This window comes from Protopterus annectens, chromosome 7.part0, assembly GCF_019279795.1.
Source record: "Protopterus annectens isolate FY-2018-M chromosome 7.part0, PAN1.0, whole genome shotgun sequence".
NCBI classification, from domain to species: Eukaryota; Metazoa; Chordata; order Ceratodontiformes; family Protopteridae; genus Protopterus; species Protopterus annectens.
Window position 1 is genome coordinate 1,211,048,141 of NC_056739.1, and position 23,316 is coordinate 1,211,071,456.

The 23,316-nt window shown below is 38.8% G+C and overlaps 1 protein-coding gene across 1 annotated transcript in view; it reads left to right on the forward strand.

Moving 5' to 3' along the window:
• The first annotated feature begins 2,771 nt into the window (after positions 1 to 2,771).
• SEC11A (SEC11 homolog A, signal peptidase complex subunit) overlaps positions 2,772 to 23,316 on the forward strand; it is a 234,123-nt gene continuing 213,578 nt past the window's right edge. Inside the window, exon 1 of the mRNA XM_044077838.1 lies at positions 2,772 to 2,915. Coding sequence (XP_043933773.1) covers positions 2,865 to 2,915 — 51 coding nt within the window. The 5' untranslated portion in view covers positions 2,772 to 2,864. The remainder of the gene's footprint in view (positions 2,916 to 23,316) is intronic.

Consider the following 23,316-nt stretch of genomic DNA (forward strand, 5'->3'; position numbering starts at 1 on the left):
AAAGACTTCACTCTTATTTTTTACTTTTTAGAGCGACCAATAAAAAGCATTCTTTAAAAAAAATCTTTTTTCATATTTTTATTAGAAAATGTGGTGAATTACAGTCAGTAAATACTGATAATCATCAGAAACTATTGATAAAGAAGTCTGTAATTTAGTTTGAAGACTAAAAGTCGGTTATTTCAGAAAATAAACATTAATTCACATTCTCTTTTTCTATCAGGTTTCTAAGTTAATGCCAGTACTTAATGTTCCTAATCTGGGGCTATGCTCCTTAATTATTGTTTGCTTTGGCCCTAATTTTGCAGGAAAAGGTTGATAGCTGCATAAAGAACTAGTGCTTACTTTCGACTTCCCTAGGCAATCCTGAGTGCCTATGCTTTGGAGGTCATGGATCAAAGATATCTCAAATAATCACTAATTCTGTGATTCCAGTCATTTGCAGTGGTCTGTAAATAATAAAACTGTACAGTTTACTGTAGACATAATTTGTGAGGTTAAGGTGGGATTTTATGCTGAATGCCAAGATTTGGTTCAAGAGACCAAAGGCCTTAATCTGGAGGAAGTATCAGTAAACCCACCATGATCAACTCCCCTACTATAAATTATTAGTTCACATTAAACAGTTAAGGTATTTTTCACTGCCAGATTTGTACTGAGGATACTTTATATTTTATTTCTGTAATGTCAATGAGCAGCAACAGGAATGTGTACTGCACTGTTTTACTTACAGAGCTGAGCTATATTTGTTCAGGACTATTGTTTATTTATTGACATTTGTTGACGGGGAAAGTCCACTGGGCCAGAAAGTCCCATTTTCAATGGAGGCCCGGGAAGAAACGCTCCACAAATTACAGACATTTTATCAGTTAGTTTATACTTTACAAAGTATATTAGAAGCAAAAAGAAAAGATTAACCAGTAAAAACTCCAAAAAACATTGTTGACATTCTGTAAATTTTGGAATAAGACATTAAATTTTGGAAAGTAATATTATAAACTATGACATAGTCGAAACAATTATTGACATTCATACAGTTTTGGAAACAGACATAATTCTAACAGAGTCTCTGCTGAGGGAAGAAAACATTGTAACATAAGTTTGTCATACACTAGAGATTTATAATCAGTGTTTTTGGGACTAAAACATTACAGGAAAAATATTTTAGGGATAGAGCTGGATTAATTGAATGGTAAGTACAGGGAAATTAAGACGTTTAAAAGGACAGAGGATCACGAAGTAAGAACAAAAAAGACATTGTAAGGGTAAGTAGCAAGTAATAATTAAGGAGGTTTTTAAATCCGAGAGAGAGGAGAAAGTGACAGCAATAATTAGTTGGAAAATAATAAAATGAGTACAAAAGTTGTCTGGAGTTAGTTACATCTAAGACATAAACACATGTCCGTTCCCCGAGAATTTTTCAAAGTAAGCATTTCCATCCTTGGTGGTGCAGCGGTAGCGTTGTCTCCTCACAGCCAGAGGTTCTCCCGTTCGATTCATGGCTGGAGCGCCTTGTGTGCGGGATCTGTACGTCATCCCCGCGGTCGAGTAGCGTTCTAAAGATATGCGTGAATGGGCGTATCTTCGTTGAAGGTAGAGCGTCGAGCTGGCACCTCGACACCGTAAAAATCTACTGCCAATCATTAGCGGACTGGAGTTCCGCTGTGGCGACCCCTAACCGGGAAAAGCCGAAAGAAAAACATACTTAACAGTTTCTCTGCCTATTTGGCATTGCTGTCCTGGTCAGTTTCCTCAGTCCACACCATGTTACAGGTGAATAGATCATACTTTTGCAAGAACTTTTCATGATATACAGCACATATGTAGGAAACACGTGATTTAAGAGTTACTGCCAAAACCTTTTTTTATTGAAAGGTCTCAAACTTGACAGTACTTCTTTAACAACTTGATAACAGAATAAGTAAACTGCAGTGCGGACCCATACCAAAGCACAATGCTAAGACAAAACAATAGAAACAAATTTTAGTAGTAGATAGCACACATAAACAATATATGCTATTATAGGTACAATTGTTCTCATTACTTCCATTTAAGTGAATGGCACAGTAATTTGACAAAGACATTACAATGTTTCAGCAACGCCCTGAAAGTGTATTACAGGGAAGATATAGCTTTCAAAGAAATAAGGTCACGTCATCATTTGCGTCTCCACGTGGCCATTCAAGGTTAGAAACACTGAAACAAATAATAATTAATTTCTGTGCTACTGGCAGGCTTGCACAATGTATAACGTCATGGCAAGAAAAATACACACATATATACATTTTTTCAGTGGCCCTTTTGGACTGTAAATTACTGCTTCTGAAAAAGAACGCATTAATTACTCTGACATTTTCGTCAGCACTTTAATCGTCTATGTTACTTTAAGCAACTTATATTTATAATGCGATCCAAAAATGGTTAACCCCTCAAACGTTGAACACTGCTGTTCTTAAAAAGCTCAAGTCACTAGTGACTAGTGAATGAATCACTCCGAATGGTTATGATTCTTGGCTACACTTGAATGAGTCTTGTTTTTGTGGCTTGTCCTTACTCAATCCAACAGCACACCAATAAACCACTGTTGTATACTGAATGACTAGAAGTAACCCAACCCAATTACAACTTAAATAAAAAAACTTTGAATACAAAGAGTTTATCTTTATGCTGTCAGAATAAACTTTTTTATTTAACACACGATAACGCTTTACAAAAAAGAGTGGGTAATTGAAAGAGGAGGCACACTAAAACTTGGTAGAACGGAAAGGAGAACGTCACGTCCGGTTAATTTTATCTTCCCTCTTTTGACCGGATGGATTAGTTATTATAGTTTTTTCCTCTGTTAACATTATCACTTTTGGAAAATGTTTTCTTTTGATTTTTTTGACGATGTGCGGCGGATGAACAAGAGGCAGGTAATGTCAAAATGCATGGGGTGACGTGGAGGCGGGCGGTTAGAGTTTGGGGGGCGTTGAGGCAGGAAGAGTTCACAAACTGCAGACTCTAGTGGGGCATATTGCCATATTAGTAGCTTGGTTGATCAGTTTATGTTGTTTCTGCTTGATTACTTAGCTGACAGCAGAAGTAGCATAGACTTGACGGATGAAGGGCTCATATATATATATATATATATATATATATATATATATATATATACATACATACACACAAACGAAGAAGAACTGGAATTGAAGAGATACACAAGAGCATTCACTGTTATAACAGCTTAGCTCCATATTTTAACATTAAGCAGGAAATAATTACACCGATGTGTGCAGTTTTGTATTAAATCCATGTATGTCTGTTGAGGTCATTTTCTATGTTGTTGATGCACAGGAGCTAGAATATGGGATTGCAAGTTGCAGTAGAGTGGGATCAAACCGAATTAGTAATATCTTTTATTATATGAAATCATGCTGCTTGTCTGTAGGATTTCATTCCATGTATCAAGATCATCTTTTGTGCAAGAGGTATGTTGTTGTGTTGCAAGGGCTGCTGTCAGATCTTGCTACTCCAGCCTAGTTTCTAAGGAGAGAATGTGAGGTGCTGCTAGTTCTTTTAAGTACTGAAGGAGGTAGCTCATCCAGTCCCTACATCTTAGTTTCCTAGTACCCCCTTACATGTTCCTTGTTCATTTTCCCATTTGTTCATTTATTCTCCCCAGTAATTCTTGCATTGCACTCTGCTCTCTTATTTTTTCTGAATAGCAACAGTCATAACTGTTGGTTTACAACCATAAAACACCCCCTTTCTTTTTTCTCTTAAGTACTTCAAGTTTGTCAGTGTGGTTGTCCTACATTAATTGCCAATTAATTTATACTTATTTTCACATCTCTTATCCATCTCCATGTTCAGCTCAATTTGCTTAATGATGGCTGTTTTTTCACTGATCTTTTGATATATGCTTCTTTTTTTTCCCATTTCTAATTTAGCCTTTCATGATGTGCAGAGCTGCAGTAACTACAGAGGGATAAAACTGATTAGTCACAGCTTGAAGTTATGAGAAAGAGTAGTGGAAGCAAGGTTAAGAAGGGAGGTGATGATTAGTGATCAGCAGTATGGTTTCATGCCAGGAAAGAGCACTACAGATGCAATGTTTGCTCTGAGAGTGTTGTTGGAGAAATACAGAGAAGGTCAGAAGATGTTGCATTGTGTCTTTGTAGACTTGGAGAAAGCATATGACAGGGTGCCTAGAGAAGAGTTGTGGTATTGTATGAGGAAGTCGGGAGTGGCAGAGAAGTATGTAAGAGTGGTACAGGATATGTACGAGGATAGTGTGACAGTGGTGAGGACTGCAGTGGGAATGACAGATCCGTTTAAGGTGGAGGTGGGATCACATCAAGGATCAGCTCTGAGTCCTTTCTTATTTGCAGTGGTGATGGACAGGTTGACAGATGAGATCAGACAGGAGGCCCCGTGGACTATGATGTTTGCAGATGACATTGTGATCTGTAGTGAGAGTAGGAATCAGGTTGAGGAGAATCTGGAGAGGTGGAGATGTGCTCTAGAGAGCAGAGGAATGAAGGTCAGCAGGGCTAAGACAGAATATGTGTGTGTAAATGAGAGGGAGGGTAGAGGAATGGTGAGAATGCAGGGAGTAGAGTTGGTAAAGGTGGACGAGTTTAAGTACTTGGGATCAACAGTTCAGAGTAATGGTGAATGTGGAAGAGAGGTGAAGAAGAGAGTACAGGCAGGGTGGAATGGGTGGAGAAGAGTGTCAGGAGTGATTTGTGACAGACGGGTACTAGTAAGAGTGAAAGGGAAGGTCTACAAGAGGGTAGTGAGACCAGCTATGTTATATGGGTTGGAGACAGTGGCATTGACAAAAAGGCAGGAGTCAGAGCTGGATGTGGCAGAGTTAAAGATGTTAAGATTTGCACTCAGTGTGACTAGGATGGATAGGATTAGGAATCAGTATATTAGAGGGTCAGCTCAGTTTGGAGACAAAGCAAGAGAAACGAGATTGCATTGGTTTGGACATGTGCTGAGGAGGGATGATGGGTATATTGGGGAAAAAATGCTAAGGATGGAGCTGCCAGGTAAGAGGAATAAAGGAAGGCCTAAGATAAGGTTTATGGACGTGGTGAGAGAGGACATGCAGGCGGTTGGTGTGACAGAGCAAGATGCAGAGGATAGGAAGAAATGGAAAGAGATGATCCGCTGTGGCGACCCTTAACGGGAAAAGCCAAAAGAGAATGATGATCCTTTTGCATTTTCTTAGATATTTTAATTATTTTTTTGGTTTAGTTATTAGATTAATTTATTCTGTATATTTAGGTTATGTGCTTTATTGTTAGTGGTGCTTTGTTAAAATCATTTGAGAAAGTTGAAGTTCTTCTCTGATTTAATTCCTAATACTGTTACTCTACATTTAATCAGGTTAGTTGCCTTTTAGTCTTTTCCTGATATTGGATTTCAGTGACATTTGTACTCCTTTTGGCACTGTCTCACTGTACTGCACAGATATAATTTCAGGCTTTTGCATTGTGTCTTGGAGGATTTCCTAACTTACGTCTCTGTTCTTTTTTCCACCCATGGTCTAGGTCTCCCTTGCTGTGGCATCATTTTGCCTATCACATTCAAAATTCTTTTGCTAAGGAAGATATAGCAAGGTACTTGCTGCTATTTTTTTTTCACTGGATACTTGGGCTTCACAAATCGGGAAATAAGATACTCTCTGGTTTGGGGAAATGAAGGCAGGAGCAGAACCTCACAAAGTATCACTTTTAAAATAAGTTGTGTTATTCAATTACATGATGGGTCTGATGAGAGCCAAGTGCAGTTGGACAGTAACCTCTCTGGACCTAGATGCCATGCCTTTACCTAAATTGAGCAACATAGAATAATTTTCTTGCTAACTTGGACACATATTGGTCAAAGGCTAGGTTATTATGTGCATGAGTTCTCAGATCCCTGACCAGTGAATCAACTTTTAGGGGTGTTTTGTTGATGATGTAGTTACTTGAGGTGTCTGACTTCCCAAACGATACTATAATGCATTGCTTGGTATTGAATTTTAAACCGTGGCTTTGTCATTGAGCGTTTGTCTGTATAATGTTCTTCTTAAGGGTGTTCTCATCTTGGGGAATTCAGTGACTACTCCCAGTTTAAAATAATCTGCAAACTTGGTGAACCATAGGCCTTTGACATTGGCTTTGACCTTTGACAAGTGGATGTCAGAGAAGAGGGCTCAGCACAGAGCTGTGAGGGACTCCACTGTTGACTAGCCTCTTTGTAGATGCCCACTGATCCTAACTTCTTTGGTCCTATCCATGAGCCAGCTGGCTGTCTAATGTGTTATAAAGGGGATTATAAGTAATACTGTGCATTTGCTGTCCGTGTCCGAGTGGAGTATTGCATCAAATGCTTCTGCCAGACCTAAGTAGGCAGTATGCACCACTCTCCCTACATGCATTGCCTTAATTACCTTGTCAAAGAAATCCACCAGGTTCAGTAACCAAGCCCATTCCTTTGACAAAGCCAAACTGAGATGGATCCAGTAGCTGCAGATCCTCTGTGTCCTTGTTATGATAATTTCCATAATATCTGTTCTTGTTCAGACTTCATATCCTTCTGAAAATGCATGTTAACACAAATCCAGTTATAGCAACTTTATAAGTTTATAAAAGCTATATAATGCACTTCGAGGAGTGTAGATGTCATCTACCTGCTGCGTCCGGCCTCCTAACACCCCAGGGCAGCTGCTGTTTATACATTAACACATGTCCTGCTGGGCATTAATGCTTGCTTAACGGTTACAGCACTGGTGTCTTGTCACCTTCGTCAATATCCTCATTTGTGGAGGCAAACATGTTGGAACATGTTATTTCCTTTAAAGTTGATGCCTTAGAGTTTATCAGAAAACAGCATTTTATGAGATTCTTTTTTTGTGAGAGGTGGAGCAAGTCCCTATGTATCCATTCAAGGTTCTTTGCCTGTTGCAGTACCTAGACTTGTACATCTCTGTAGTATGGAGAAATAGGCAAAACCTTACTTATCACAGAGCTCTTGACTGGTGAATTGTGTTTTTTGGCCAAATACTTTTAGTTAACCACTTGACAGTCTTGCATTTAGTAGAAAACTCAGCATCTCTGGAATCAGTTAAAATGGAGGCATTCGAAACAAACAAAATCAGCTACAACAATATGTGGTACTGAAAGTGTGCACGTTGTTAAACAAGGAAAACCTAAAGGACTTTTTGCATCCTTGAAGCCAAGAGGAGGCAGAAGGGCAAGCTCAAGTCATTATGGTGTGTAACAAGGAGTTTGATAATTGGTATATCTTAGAAAGGAATTTTGGGAAGACTATGAGAGCAGATTGTGAGAAACTGCTTTGTTCAGAAGCAGCAGCTGAAGGTGTTAAACTTTTTCTGTGTGCTGCTTGGGAGCAGATGCAGAATTCAAGAACATGTGGGATGGTGTGAGAATGCAGGTTTAATAGGGAAGGGGAAAACATTGTGTATCATTTTGTACTGTCACAGTAAGCAAAGTAAAGGGCTGCAGGGCATGTTAGGTCTTTCCTTGGTTAAAATGAAAGCTCTGTAAGTAAACAGAATTTCTTGCTGCATAAATTCATGGTGTGGAAGGCATCATGTAATGCCAGTCTGGATACAAATTTTAAAAAGAGAATTGTGCATCTTTCAGCTGTTGCTCTTGGGAGTAAATGTCACACAGAGTATTATTAGCTGTGGTACAGAAATTGCTGCAGAAGAGCTGGGCAGTGTTTGGTTGGGGGTGTGTTTTGCCAGATACCGGTTAGGTTATACAACATAACAACACTTGTGTTCCTGTTTTACAGAAGCATGCCATGTACTGTCTTTGCATTTAGTAGAACGCATGGCAGTGTTGGCCTACCTCATGTAGTATCTGAGTGGGTGCATTATAGTTTATACTGCCAGTCTGTTGTAGTGTGTTGTCCTAATTTAGTTTTTTAATTACTAATTTATTTTATTATCTTTGATATTTCTAATCACTTATTCATTTTGTATTTTATTATTCCCTATTTTTCTGTTTGACTCTGCTTTGCCTGTACAGTGTTTGGGTTCAAGCACTTAAACTTCAGCATTGTGCACTCCCAACTTCAGTAGTGCAAAAGACGCATGATGGAGGCAGTTCTGTAGCTTTACTATGTACACCTCCTTATTCATGGCTCAGTAGATGCTCAGAATAATTCATGAATTAGAGTACTTAGTTCGGTAACACTGTTGACATTATGTATGTACTCCAGTGACGTTGGCTTAATACATTCATTGCAAGATCACCAGCAATGGTGTTTACCCTTGTTATGAATAGCACTTAAGGGGCTCTTGGTGATTGGAGGTGGGTAGGAGGTCTTATGGTGTATGCACGGGTCTGGGTTCAGTCATAGAATGGAAAAATTGACGAATGGCTTTACTTCGAAAATGGCATTCAGCAAAATTTCTCATGATGGGGGCTATGCGCCCACACCCCCTGCTAATTATGTATACCAACTAAGATCTCACTACAGTGGGGAAAGGGCAAATTAACTAATCCCTACTGTAATGCGATGTTACTCGAACGACTCGAAGCGCTTGTTCGATGAAACATGCCGTTCAGTGCTTTTTCCATTCAATGACTGAACAAGGACTCGTGCACTATGATCCATTTGCTTATAAGAAGTAGCAGCATACATTGTGGGCTATGCTGGTATGCTAGAGTGGATAGCACAAGGGAAACTTCCTGTGAACATTGCTTACTTGTTAGCCATTCGAGCACTCTAGTGCTCCTCTTCATCTTGTTTGGGTTTTGTATTGTGTGTGTTAATGTCGTTGAGAATGGTCTGTATAGAAACTATGCTGTAGTGTGGCAGAGTAGTCCTTTATTTTCTTTATATAATGTTAAATAGCCAATCCAATGTGCAGCAGTACTTATACAGCAGCTGTGTTGCACAACCCTGACAGTACTTCAGAATGTGACATGATGGAACCTTATATACTTTGCATGCAGTATCTGTGATATAGTATGCTCCAGGTGTTGTAGATTATATTTTTGGTATCTGTATGTGTATATATGTGCGAAACAGTTACATATGAGTTATAAGATTTTTTTTTTTTTTATACGTACACACACACACGCACACATTTTAGTTAAGTGACTTACTGAGAGTCTTATAGTAGGCAAATGGAAGTGGAAGACTCAAACCTTGTAATCGTGGCTACAGAAGTGAGCTGCTTCTAAACCTCCTGTAGTACACTTTAACTCAGACTCTTCATCTTGTTTCCATTTTGTGGTAGGTATTTTATTAGTTTCAGTCCATATATTTCTAGTTAATCACTGTATATTAATCAGATCAGACAATAGTAGTAGAAGTAGCGAACGTAAACTCGTCAAGTCAAAAAGTAATAATAGAAAATATATAATTCTACAGCATTACTAAGTATTCGAAAGTAATTCAAGCAAGGCAGGCAGTCGGTTTTCAGTCAAGCGATCCAAGTAAAACAAAAATAGAGTAATAATTTCCTCACAAGCTTTCTAAATATATATATACTTTTTATCAGGCATGGGAGTGGTTTATTGTGCTGTAAAACAAAGTGTTATTGGTACACATGTTAAATTCACATCCCTTCCCCCATCAGTGACATTCATGCTGGTCCTGCCCTACCTAGTAGCTGTCATAATAATATATAGCCCTAATGTACTTTAATGGTACATCTTATTTAACCAAATTATTAAGTAGATTATTAAGTCTGTGATTTTATACAAGGCACTATACTCCATGGCTGGAAATATATCAACCTTAGTTAATTTTGCGATCAAAACTTATATATAAATATATACATTTTGCATGTAAAAATCAGTTTCTATTTTCATAACCTATTGTTAACAAAGATCGCTTTTGTCCTAGACTTCTTCAGGTCTGTGTACAAGAACCCTAAAAACCTATATAATTGTATAATTAGTTAGTATTGTTATTACCATCATTTTGAATAAAGTGGAAAAAAGAGAACCAGAAAAAAAAAATAAAAATAAAAAATATATGTATGATGATGGAAACAATATACACTTACATTTCGAATAATTTAAAATGGTATTTAAAACCAATTTGTAGAATAAAATACAATTAGTCATGTAAACAATGTGGCAATTTTCTAAGTTCCAGTGCACTTTTAATTGAACAGTAGTAGTTTAGTCCAGGCTTTCTAAAAGAGTTCAGCTTTAATTGCCACATGAGTTCATGTTTCTCCAGAATATTCGGGATGTCTCCTTCAAGATCACCCATGTCTATGCGATCCAGGATCTGGAACTTAAAACCCGTGTGTCTTTTATGAAGAGAAAGGTGTTTGACTAGTGCATTATTTTTACATCCAGAACGGATTTCTGACAGATGACATGAAATCCCTCGCTTGAGTTTATTTACAGTCTTGCCCACATAGAATGCATCACATTCATTGCACTGCGCCCTGTAAATTACTTTTTTAGTGTTACAGTCACCCCCTGCACTGGTTTTAATGATCTTCTTTAAATAAGGGCAGTATATTGCCTTGTATAAAATCACAGACTTAATAATCTACTTAATAATTTGGTTAAATAAGATGTACCATTAAAGTACATTAGGGCTGTATATTATTATGACAGCTACTAGGTAGGGCAGGACCAGCTCGAATGTCACACTGATGGGGGAAGGGATGTGAATTTAACATGTGTACCAATAACACTTTGTTTTACAGCATAATAAACCACTCCCATGCCTGATAAAAAGTATATATATGTTTAGAAAGCTTGTGAGGAAATTATTACTCTATTTTTGTTTTACTTGGATCGCTTGTCTGTGTACTTAATGAAGGATTTTCGACTGGAAACAGACTGCCTGCCTTGCTTGGATTACTTTCGAATACTTAGTAATGCTGTGGAATTATATATTTTCTATCATTACTTTTTGACTTGACGAGTTTACTTTCGCTACTTCTACTACTATTGTCCGATCTGATTAATATACAGTGATTAACTAGAAATATATGGACTGAAAATCTTCCACACAGAGAAGTTTCTTACACACTTTTGTTTTTAGACCCACTACACTTTAGTGGGTTGTTTTGAGACTTTGGGGATACCACGGAGATTACTTGTATTTTATTAGTTTCTTACATTTTGTGAAAATGTGCAATTGTGGTAAAAAAATATCAAGTACTGACGTGATACTGTTTTATTCTTTTAAATGAAAGAAAATAAATCTGAAAGATCTTTGACCAAGAAATGCCCTTGTTTTTTGTAGTGAATGCTCAACTGTTTTTTTTTTTTTTTTTTTTTTTTTTATACAATGTGTTTAAACATTGAAAACTTTAATTTGTTTTGAATTTACAGAAGTATACAGGGTATGCATATTAAAAATGATTTGTGAAAACTTATGCTCTCACTAACTTGCTACATTTAAATTCATTTATTTATATTAGCTTGTTGAGAAGTATAAAAAATGTCTTGTCTCCTTTTGCTCCTTGGCAAATAACTATTAAATGTATAGAAATATTATTAATATTAATTATCATATTGTAGAGATTCACTTGTAGTTTACAGTACTTCATTGTTCTGCTCTAAACTTACTCGGTTACAGGCTGTATTGGGTCTGAAATCTTCACGTCTGAAAAGATAAGTGAATGACTAAGTTTATACTTTGCAGTAGTTAACCGACCTGTACAATACCAAAGCCCTTCATTAAATGGCTAAATTCTCTAGTAGGAGCCACCAAGTTTCCATTGACCCAGATTTTGAAGCCGCCAGGGGCAACAACCTGCTGCTGATATGATTTAGAGTTGAGGATATCGGTGAACTGTCCTCTACACAGCTGGGTGGATGGTAGGTGAGGAGAAGTCGCAGCCTAGAATTGTAACAAATAGCAAATGCACCCTTAATCCTAGCAAACCGAAGGCATTAAGTAACTGAGACCCTGGATGGAAAACTGGCAGCCAGGTGAGGGTCAAAATTGTCATCGGTCCAGGTCTCTGTGATAAAGGCAAGGTCTGTATTATGCAGCGGATCTGAAACAGTGGTAGACCTGCTATAAATAGACTGGACATCTGAATGCAGTGCCCTAATTGGGCAATAGGGTGGGGTGGGGGGTTTTGAGGATGGACCCCATTTACCTGATGCAGATGGAAAATTGGGATCCTGAGTACTGCAAGTTTAAGTTAAGGCTTTTTACTAGAAAACGGCCCAAATACAAAAGTACAGCTAAATGGAAAAAGGCATTGCATCTCCTGACTGTTTAAGTGGCACAGTGCATTTACTAACATTGGAAAATAACTTTTAAGTTTTGTAATCTATGTAATTTATGTCATAGTGTCATTATTTCTTTACTATGCTGTACACTTTGTAACATTTTTCTGCTTGACCTACAAGCTGTGTTTGTAGATGGCCAAAACTGTTCAGTGCTCTACCCATCCATCCATATTTCCCATTTTTTGTACATAGGATCAGGGTGTTATATCACCAGTGACCATCGTTTAGAGCCAGTGTTCACACTGCCAGGTGGTTAACTCTGCCATTGTTGTTCTGTACCACATGTGTGTGCTTGCGTGAACGTATACACACACATGCACACATTACACAGACATGGCCAATTTAGTGTGTCCAATCCACCTGCTGCATGTCTTTGAATTGAACACCCAGGGAAAACCTTCATGAACACAGGGAGGAGATGCAGACTGCACACAGAAAGCACCCAGGCTATGAAATGAACTTGAGAACCTGTAACTGAGAGGTGAGGACTGTATCTGCTGTGGCACTGTGCACACACTTTGTATTTGATCAGTGATCTATCCTTCTAAACATATTCAAATAAATAAAAAAAGGATTATGTAAAGTCAACAAAGGTTTGTTATTGGAGGAAACCGCAAATGATATAGGTTCATAGGTATATACTAGGCCAACAGACATCATGGCATTTATCAGATCATCTGTGCAATCCAACCCAATTGTGTCACTGTGTATCATGGGCATGTATTACGTGGGAGTATCTTAGGAAGTTTCTAGAGGTTATGGAGGGGGTATTAGTTTGGGTATTACTGTCTGCCTCTACTTATCAGAGACATACAGGCAAGACCTGGGGTAAACTTCTGATTTCCTCTATATTGGTTATGGTTACATTTAAATAGGGTTAGAGATGGACTGTTTTTCATATAGATGAGGAGTCTGTTCCAGAGCATGGGAATCCTCTGAGATACATATCTGCGTCACCAACATGTCTTGTTTATATACCAAGCAAAATATAAATCCTTGGGTCTAATGGTTCTGATGCTGTTCATTTTGTGGATGTGCAGTAGGTCCATCAGAGCTGGATCCGAGGATGCCTTGTACTTCAGGCATAGATCTTCTTTCTGTAAACTGTAGGAGACCGAGTATATAGCTAGGGCTTTAAGGTTATCCTTGCAGGACATTGTGTTTATGCCCTGAATTCTCCTGGTAAGAAACCTTTGTGGGCATTCCAACTGTTGCATATGCCTGGTCAGGTAAATGCTGAAGGGGACATTATACTTTAATGATATATCTGATAAGGTCCATATAAAGCGGAACTATGACTTCCTTGGATCTGGATGCCATGCTGCTACTTGTAAGTTGGGCTACTTAGAATTATTTTTTTACTACTTTGGTCACATGTTGGTCAAAGGCCAGATTACTGTTTACAAATGTTCCCAAATCCCTGACTACTGGGTGAACTCTTAGGGGTGTGGCCTTTGCATTTTAGTCTGTGACTTTGTAACCAGTCATTTTTTGTGATAGATCCTTTCTTAAGATGTTTGTGTCATGGGAGGAATCTAGGATAGCTCCCAGTTTGCAGTCCTCTGCGATCCTGATGGGCCAGAAACCCTTGACATTAGCCTTTACCTCTGAGAAGTAGATGCCAAGTAGGAACAGTCCCAACATGGAACCCTGAGTTACCCCACTGGTGGCTGGTCTCCTAGTGGAGATGATATCACCAGTGTTGATTTCATCGGTCCTGTCTTTGAGCCAACTGGCAAGTCAGCAAGTTATGTAGGGGTTTATCCTAGTTTGGTGAGTTTGTCTATTTGAGTGAGGTGTTGTATTAAATTGAACATCTTAGCCAGGTCCAGGTAGGTGGTATGCCCCCCCCCCCAATACATTGCCTTGGTGACTTTCTCAAAGGAGTCCACTAGGTTTAGTAGGCATGACCTTCCCTTAACAAAGCCAAGCTGTGTTGAGTCCAGTGTCTGAAGGATGCCTATGTCTTTTTTTTAACATATTAATTGAATTCACTTGTGACATTGACAGACTGTCATTTATAGTACAGTAATCAAACCGTATTGACAAGTTTGCATTTATAAACGTTGTACATCGCATATGTTGTTACATATCTTGTAGTCAAAGCATCATTACATACATTGTTCAATTTCTGCCTTCTCTTAAACCTCATTCCTCTTCCAAAACATTTTTCTGCATGTATTTCCATTTTTTTTAGGTAATTTACTACTCTTTTTCTAAAGAGCCCACTTCCTGTTCTTTTATCTGCTACAATGTTCAAAACTTCAGATGTAGTTGGTGTTCATTTTGATTTCCATTTTCTATTAATTGCTTTTATTTGGCAGTCGCCAGAATTAAACTTAAGGCCTTACTATAGTTAGGCAATTCAGATCCTTTTTCCCAGCTTAACAAATAATTTCCTTAGTTGCACTCATTTGCTTGCCCAGTATTTCTGACAAGAGTACTCTGTAGGGAATGTTTACAGTCTGATAACTCATTACACTCCAAGAACATGTGCTCCCAGGTACATCTTTCTACCCGATTATACTTCCAACATTTGCTGGCTACCTGAGGAAAAACATTGTGGGGTGTATGCTTGGGGTATAAAAGTATCTGTGCAAACACTTCCAGGCAGAAATCCTAAATCTTCTATATTTTGTTGCATATTTGGAGCCATACATTTGCTATCCCATTGTTTCTTTGTGAAATGCATATCTAATCTCTCTTCCCAATCTTTTCTGACCTCTTTTGATTCCTATAGTCATTGTTCAGTATTTTATATGCCCCACTAAGTATTCCTTTTTAACAGCAGCTTCTGTTCTAGATTCAGTAAAAAACTTGATCAGTGCAGGTATTTCATTTAGGATTCTCCTATCCCTTTCTCTTTGTCTATACTCTGATATCAATCCCTGATAGGGAAGGCAATCCTGGCCTGCAATGTCAGTGTGTCTTCCTGGCCTGTTCCCATTGTATTACCTTTCCTTCTCTAATTATTTGTTCCCAATACCTTGGCACCTTTGGTAGGTCTGTCCAATAAATTCCAGCCCTCTCTTACCTGTTCTCTGTACCCCTAATTGCAGTCATTCTATTGTAGAATCTCATTTCTCCATGCCCATGTTGGCTTAGTTCTTAATGTGCATTCTGCTACTTTATGAATAATAATATTTTGTGTGACAGTTGTTATTCTCCTTAAGGATCGTTGTCCAGAATCCCATTCTTTCCTTGTTTCTTCAGTTACCCCACTGCATCATCATCATCATCATTTTCCACTTTGAATTGTAGCTTTCTGCTTGTGTTATGTGTAAGCGCCTTAACTATGTACCTCTAAAATATCCCTTCAAATCAGGTAATCTGAACCTCCTTGTTCTACTGGGAGGATCAATTTATCCTCCTTGACTCTTGTCTTCTTTCCCTCCCAAATAAAAATCCTTCGGCTCTTTATTAATTGCTATCCAAAACTTCTCTGGCTGATGATAAAAATACGGCTGACCCATGTACAAGATTAAAGAAACTAAAACATTTTTTGCTGCTTGTCTTCCTATCCATGTCTATAAGCAAGAGCTTCTAGTTTGTCAGTTTGTATTATCTTTTTAGTTTCTTCCCACATATCCTTAACTGCCATAACAGAATCCTTTTTAATCCATACTCCTAGATACTTCATTTTGTCATGTCACCATAAACATGGTTATTGCTGAACCAATGCATGTGTGGGTACATAGTTTATATCTATAGCCTTTGTTTTATTTTCATTAATTTTATATCCTGAAAAAAATGGAACTGTCTGAGTGTTCAGAGGATATCCATTTCTGGTTCCATTAGGTACAAAATAATATCATCTGCAAATAAAGCCATCTTTTCTTGAACACCATACTAATTATATCCTTGAATTTCTGAGTACTTTATTTTTTTTTGCCAATGGTTCTAAATGTAATGCAAATAACAAAGGGGGAAGAGGACGTCCCTGCCTGGTTTCCTCTGCCCAGGCACAGCTTATCAGAGAAAAATCCCCTCCACTTTGATTTTTGTCTCCAATCCCTCATACATCCTTCTAATTAACCTTTATTATTGTATCCAATCCCTCATACATCCTTCTAATTAACCTTTATTATTGTATCAGCAAATGGTTCCATCGCCCTACACACAAAATCTCAGCTTACTTTGTCAAATGTTGTCTGCATCAAGACCTGCCAACAACAGTGGTATTTTCTTACATTCTGCTTCCCTCTGGATTCTTATTCTGTTAATGTTCCCTCCATAAAACCACATTGGTCCATATCTATCAGTTTTGCCATTCTTTTGGCCATTATAGGCATAAACACTTTAATGGTTTAAAACTGAAATGGGCCTAAATGATGCTGGATCAGATAAGTCTTTAATGTGCTTGGGTATTATAGCCTACAGCTGCACAGCTTTTTTCCAGGATATTGGTGTGCCCCCTCCTTTTAAAACAATGTTAAAACCTTCTAAATCTTTCACTTTCTTCCCTCCTAGCCTCCAAACTTTCACTGGAATACCATCTATTCTGGAGACTTTCCTGCAGATTACTTCTACATCGCCATTTTTATCTCCTCTCCTCCTATCTTAACTATTGGTTATTGAGCCTCATCTCCCTCTAACCTTGGCATGTTTAAGACTTTCTTAAATATTTCCATTTGTGCTTTTTCTTGTTTCCCTCACTTCTCTGCTTTATACAACTTTTCATAAAATTTCTGAAATATCTCTTAAACCACTACAGGATCTCTGTTTATTTTTCTTATTACAGGCTACCTAACTTTGGCAACACCCCTTTCTACTTTCTGTTGCCTAAGTTGTTGTGCCAGACATTTGTGTGCTGTGGAATTATCAAAAAACAGCTGCTTAACAGCAATCTTTATAAATCCATACACATTGTCCAGGAGCTCCCTTGTTTTCTCTTTAGGATTCTGCAGTTGTGCATCTTCTTGTTCTGTGATATTCCCCCTGTTTAGTAATACTTCAACCTTTGTAAGCCCCTGTACATAATTCTAATTACTTCTTAACCAGATGTCTTTTTCTTTTATTTCTACCCTATTTTTAAGCTCCACTTTCATTTTATCTCACTCAGTAGCTATAACTTCTGGAGTGCTTTCTGACTACCCTAATAACTCCAAGATAATTTCTACTACCATTAAGTTCCTCTCTTTTTAACAGCTAGATTAGGACATGACAGTGTCTCGTCTTTACTTTATAACCCTGCATTTTTATCTTGGTAATTACTGGCACATAATCTGAAATAGTTATTGGATGTGTGTCAAAGTTCTCAGTTAAATACACATGTTCCTGTGAAAATATAATATCGTTCTAGTCTAGCCAGTTATTGTACCTTGGTAAATAATATGTTAATTCTGTTGAGTTCCTACAGTTCATAGGTTGATACTAGGCTATCTGCCCTAGGGCATTTATAAGCCTAGCCAGAGTGTGTTTGGCTTTCGCCACCCTTTTAGATTAGTTGACTGTGCCTCTATATAGTAGGTCACCGAAGGTAGCCCTTTTAAGGTTAGTTTACTGTACCTCTGTCAAGCAGGGACACCGAAGAGATCCCAGGGGTAAACTTACGATCTCCCATCCACTCATCAAGATTTCTCTTGAAGAGGGTCAGTGAGGGGCTCTGCCTAACATGGATTGGGATTTTGTTCCAGAGTGAGGGGAGCCTCTGGGATATGAATCTGTCCCTCCAGCATGTCCTATTTATTTCTGTGTTGAGGTTCAAGTCCCTGGAGCGTGTAGCTCTAAGGGATTTGGATTTCCTGAGGTGAAACATGTCCATTAATTCTGGGTTGGACATGGCTTTATACGTCAGACACAGATCGCCTCTGAGTAGGCGGTACGCAACTGAGTAGAGCTGGAGTTTCTTTAGCCGAACTGCATAGGGCATCTGTTTGAGTCCCTTGATCCTCTTGGTGAGGTACTTTTGGGGTCTTTCCAGTTGTTGCAGGTGTCGGGTAAGGTACATCTCAAATGGGGCATTGTATTCAATTATGGGCCTGATAAGTGATAAGTAGAGGGGCACAATGACCTCTCTTGATCTAGATGTGAACCCTTTTGTGATAAGGTGGGCTATATAGAAGGTCTTTCTAACCACTTTGGCAACGTGATTGTCAAAGGAGAGATTGCTATCTACTTGGGTCCCCAAGTCTCTAATTACTTCTTCTGTACTTAATGGATTACCACCTATGTGGTAATTTGAGGGCACTTTGTTTTTCCCAAAGGGGATGACTATGCACTTTTTGGCATTTAGCTTTAGGCCATGGCTCTGGCACCAGTTATCTGTCTCTGTGAGACCCTTTTGGAGGATGCTTGTGTCAGCTGGAGAGTCGATTATGGCACCCAGTTTGCAGTCCTCTGCGAACTTGGTCAGCCATAGTCCACCTTTGTTAGCCTGTACCTCGAAGTATATACCGAACAAGAGAGGTCCCAGACTGAGCCTTGTGGGACGCCACTTGTAACTGGTTTAGAGTTTAGCATGGCACCTGCTATTCTGACCATGTGGGTTCTATCCCTGAGCCAGTTTGCAACCCATCTTGTGACATAGGGGTTGATATTTAAGCTGGTGAGCTTATTTATGATGCCCAAGTGGGGTATTGTGTCGAAGGCTTTTGCGAGGTCCAGGTAGGCTGTGTGGACTACCTTCCCTTCATCTATGGCTTTGGTAACTGTTTCAAAGAAGTCAACTAGGTTCAAGAGGCAAGATCTTCCCTTAACAAAGCCGAATTGGGTAGGATCCAGTGTCTGGAGGTTCCCAATGTCTTTGTTTATGATTTCCATGATGATACGCTCCATAGCTTTGCAGACCAGGCTAGTCAGGCTTATAGGGCGATAGTTTCCGGGGTCTGTTGTGGCACCACCTTTTGTGGAGCGGGACCACTGTTGCTGTATGCCATTCCTTGGGTACATATCCTGTAGTAAGGCTGAGATTGAACAGTGACTTTGTGTGAGGGTTTAGTTCTTCTTGGAGCTCGTGTAATGTTTCATAAATTTCTTCAGAAATCTACCCTTTTTCATTGTATTTTCCCTTCTTGGCCCCCAGGTACATCCCCATTGTTGCAAATCAAATTCTGCTCCCCAGTTGTAAAAGCTTCTTAATAGCAGTTTAAGTGGAATATAAGTACATGGCAGAGTAATCCTCCTCCCTTGCCAGTAGCCCATTACTAGCACAAGTCTGCCATTATCTTTTTTCTCCTCTTCTGTCATTGTTGGAGCTCTTCTAGCAATTAATTTAAGTACTCTTCTTTTTCTTTGTCCCTGATATTCTGCAGAATATCCATCCTAAAATCTTTTCTTTCTCAAATTCACATGGTTAATTCTTTCCAGCTGTGAATCCTTTAGGATTGCTATTTGTACTCTGGATTTCTTAGTATAATTATTTATTTATTTATTTATTTCCAGTTTGATAACCAGGGAGGTCCACTGGGCCCAGAGGACCCATTTTCAGTGGAGGCCCGGGGAGAAATGCTCCGTATTACATACAATTAAAACAAGCATACATTTATGCAATTATACATACAATTATAAATGTTTTAGAAAACACATGTAAAAATTATATATGGAGTTGTATCAAAATGAAAAGGTGCACAAAGAAAGGAAGAAAAAGGGGAACAAAATTAATAGAGAGAAGGGATAGAGAGCTATGTACAGTATTTACATGGTAACCATTCTTTAGATTCAGAGCAAGGCAGTTGTAGGGGAAAAAAACAGCATGTGCATGAGGGAGTACATGTATAAGTGATATTAGGAAGCATGTGCATGAGGGAGTACATGTATAAGTGATATTAGGAAGCATGTGCATGAGGGAGTACATGTATAAGTGATATTAGGAAGCATGTGCATGAGGGAGTACATGTATAAGTGATATTAGGAAGCATGTGCATGAGGGAGTACATGTATAAGTGATATTAGGAAGCATGTGCATGAGGGAGTACATGTATAAGTGATATTAGGAAGCATGTGCATGAGGGAGTACATGTATAAGTGATATTAGGAAGCATGTGCATGAGGGAGTACATGTATAAGTGATATTAGGAAGCATGTGCATGAGGGAGTACATGTATAAGTGATATTAGGAAGCATGTGCATGAGGGAGTACATGTATAAGTGATATTAGGAAGCATGTGCATGAGGGAGTACATGTATAAGTGATATTAGGAAGCATGTGCATGAGGGAGTACATGTATAAGTGATATTAGGAAGCATGTGCATGAGGGAGTACATGTATAAGTGATATTAGGAAGCATGTGCATGAGGGAGTACATGTATAAGTGATATTAGGAAGCATGTGCATGAGGGAGTACATGTATAAGTGATATTAGGAAGCATGTGCATGAGGGAGTACATGTATAAGCGATATTAGGAGGAGTTAGGTAGGAAGAATGCAATTACATTTCCAGTTTTGGGAGAGGTGGGAGTGGAGCTGGGATTTGAAGAGTTGTAGTGATAGCAGGGGTGGGAGGGAGTTCCATTTTTTGGCTAATGAATAGGAAAGGAGAAACTGGCCAGGGGGACGTTTTGGTTTATATACAGAAAGTAGATTTTGTTGGGCATATCTAAGGCGTCTGTGCAGAGTGTAGAATGGTAAGATATTAGTAAGAGCAGGGATGCAGTAGGTTTAAAGATTATTTTGTGGGCTGTAGTAAGTTGAAAGTAGACAAGGTGGTTAGGAAGCTCTAGCCACTTTAGCATGTGGAGAGGAGTGCAATGGTGGGTGGAGTGTTTAGATTTAGTAGCAATTTTGTTGTAGCAGATTTCTAGTTTTGAGGTGATGGTAATAGAAAGATTGGTTAGAAGTGGAGCACCGTACAATACTGATAGTAGTAAACAGGTAGAAGCTAGAGTTTGCCTTGTAGATAGAGAGAGAAAGTGAGCATTTCTATATAACATACCTAGCTTCTGATGTCTTTTTTTTTTTTTTTTTTTATATTAAGTTGGACATGTGTATCGAATTTCAGGTGTTCATCAATAGTGACCCCAAGACGTTTAGCAAAGGGGACAACTTCTGTAGTGGAGTTGGCATGGCTGATGATATTGAAGTATTGCTTGTCAAGTGTGACAGTTTTTGAGGGAGAGAAAAGAAGGATTTTGGATTTATTGGCATTAAGTGAGAGATGGTTTTGAAGCATCCATTGCTCAGTAGTTGTAAAGGCCAATTGGGTTTTTGCCTGGAGCTCAGTGAGACTAGGAGCAGAGCAGACTAAAGTGGAGTCATCTGCATATTGCACTATTTTAGTGTTAGGAATGGCGGTGTGAAAATCATTGATAAATATATTAAAGAGCATTGGTCCTAGTATGGACCCCTGGAGAACCCCGGTAGGGGTAGGAAGGAAGATAGAGGTACCAGTTTGCCATTTCACAGTCTGGGATCTGTTAGAGAGATAACTGTGGAACCAGGTAAAGCAGTTTTGAGAGAGATTGAGGTTAGAGAGATGATTCAGAAGGTGGGTATGGGAGATGGTATCAAATGGCTTGATTAGATCTAGGGCGATGGTGGAAACAATTTCTCCAGAGTCACGAGCAAGGTTTATTATAGAGAGGAGAGCAGTTACTGTACTATGGCCAGGACGGAAGCCATGTTGGGTAGGGGTAAGGAGTTGATTATTGATGCGGAAGGGCATGAGTTGGAGATGGATACATTTTTCAAGGATTTTTGAGATTGGTGAAAGAATGGCTATGGGTCGGACGTTAAGAGATGTTATTATTTTTGCCTCCTTTGTGGAGGGGCAGGATAAAGGCTGCACACCACAATTTGGGGACATACGATTCCTGTATGGATCTATTGATGAGAAGGTTGATGGGGATGGTGATACCACCTGCGGCAAGCTTTAGAAAGAGTGAGTAAATATTGTCAGGGGCGTTGGAGCATGGCTTAAGTTTAAAGATAAGTTTTTTGATGTAGGAGGTTGAGATGGGTTTTAGAAAGTGGGGGGAGGATTGGGAGTGGGAGGTTGAGGAGTGGAAGGGGCAGTTGGATTGAGTGGAAGGGAGGAGATGTGGTTGGGGAAGGTCTTAGTGAGTTCAGCTATAGAGTTAGTAAAAAAGGAGTTGAAGAGGGTAGCAATTTCTGTATCAGTTTTTTTGTTGTCAGGACAGGGATTACATTTGGTACCTGGATGCAAAAGAGAGTTAATGGAGTTCCAGAATTGTTTGGGATTTTTGGAGTGGGTAGACTGAAGTTTAATATAATATGATTTTTTTGTCTTTTGTAACATGCTTTTTGTTTAGGTTGCGGAGTTGTTTATATTTTTGGAGGGTAACCGGGTGTTTATTTTTGTCATAAAGTTTCCAGGTTTGGTCTCTCTTTTGTTTTGTTCTAGGTGGGGCTTGAGTGTTTGGGATGCTCAGGAAGGTCGTATTGAAGAAATCTATAGCTTTATCTAGAGGAAGAGTTTTTAAGTTGTCCCAATTTGTTAGTTTAAGGGTTTCCGAGAATATAGAAGGGTTAAAATTTGTAAGATTACGAGTATGGGTATGTTGGTGTTGAGGAGAGGAGTGGGTAGCTCGGTGAATGATGGCTGGGAGATGGTCACTTATGGTGTCTGGTAATAAACCAGAGTATGAGATTTTATTAGGGTGGGAGACTAAGATCCAGTCCAGAATGGACCCTGGGGGTTGTTTCTATTAGGTCTGGTAATACCATTTATTAGTGGAGTGAAATTAAGAAGATTGATAGATAGGGAGGGATTGTTGTTATTGATTCTATTCCAGTCAATGTTCACATCACCTAATATGTATGTCTCAAGCTTAATGTTAGCTGAGACCCATAGAAGAATGTTTTCTAGATTGGTAGTATTATTTCTAGGGGGGATATAGATGGCCATAACACAAATACTTTTATAGTTATTCAGTTTGAGAATTCCTATGACTAGTTCAGCATTGCTGAACTGAGGAATAGGGTTTTGGTAAGGAGAGATATTCAGGCTAGTATAGATTAAGGCTACTCCTCCTCCTTTTTTATTTTGGTGGTCACATCTGAGTGCTTGAAAGCCAGGGGTTAAAATCTCAGAATTAGTAATGTGGGGTTGTAGCCATGTCTCTGAGACTGCTACTATATCTGGTGTAGTATGATTTAGCCAAGCATGAAAGAGTGCTATTTTGT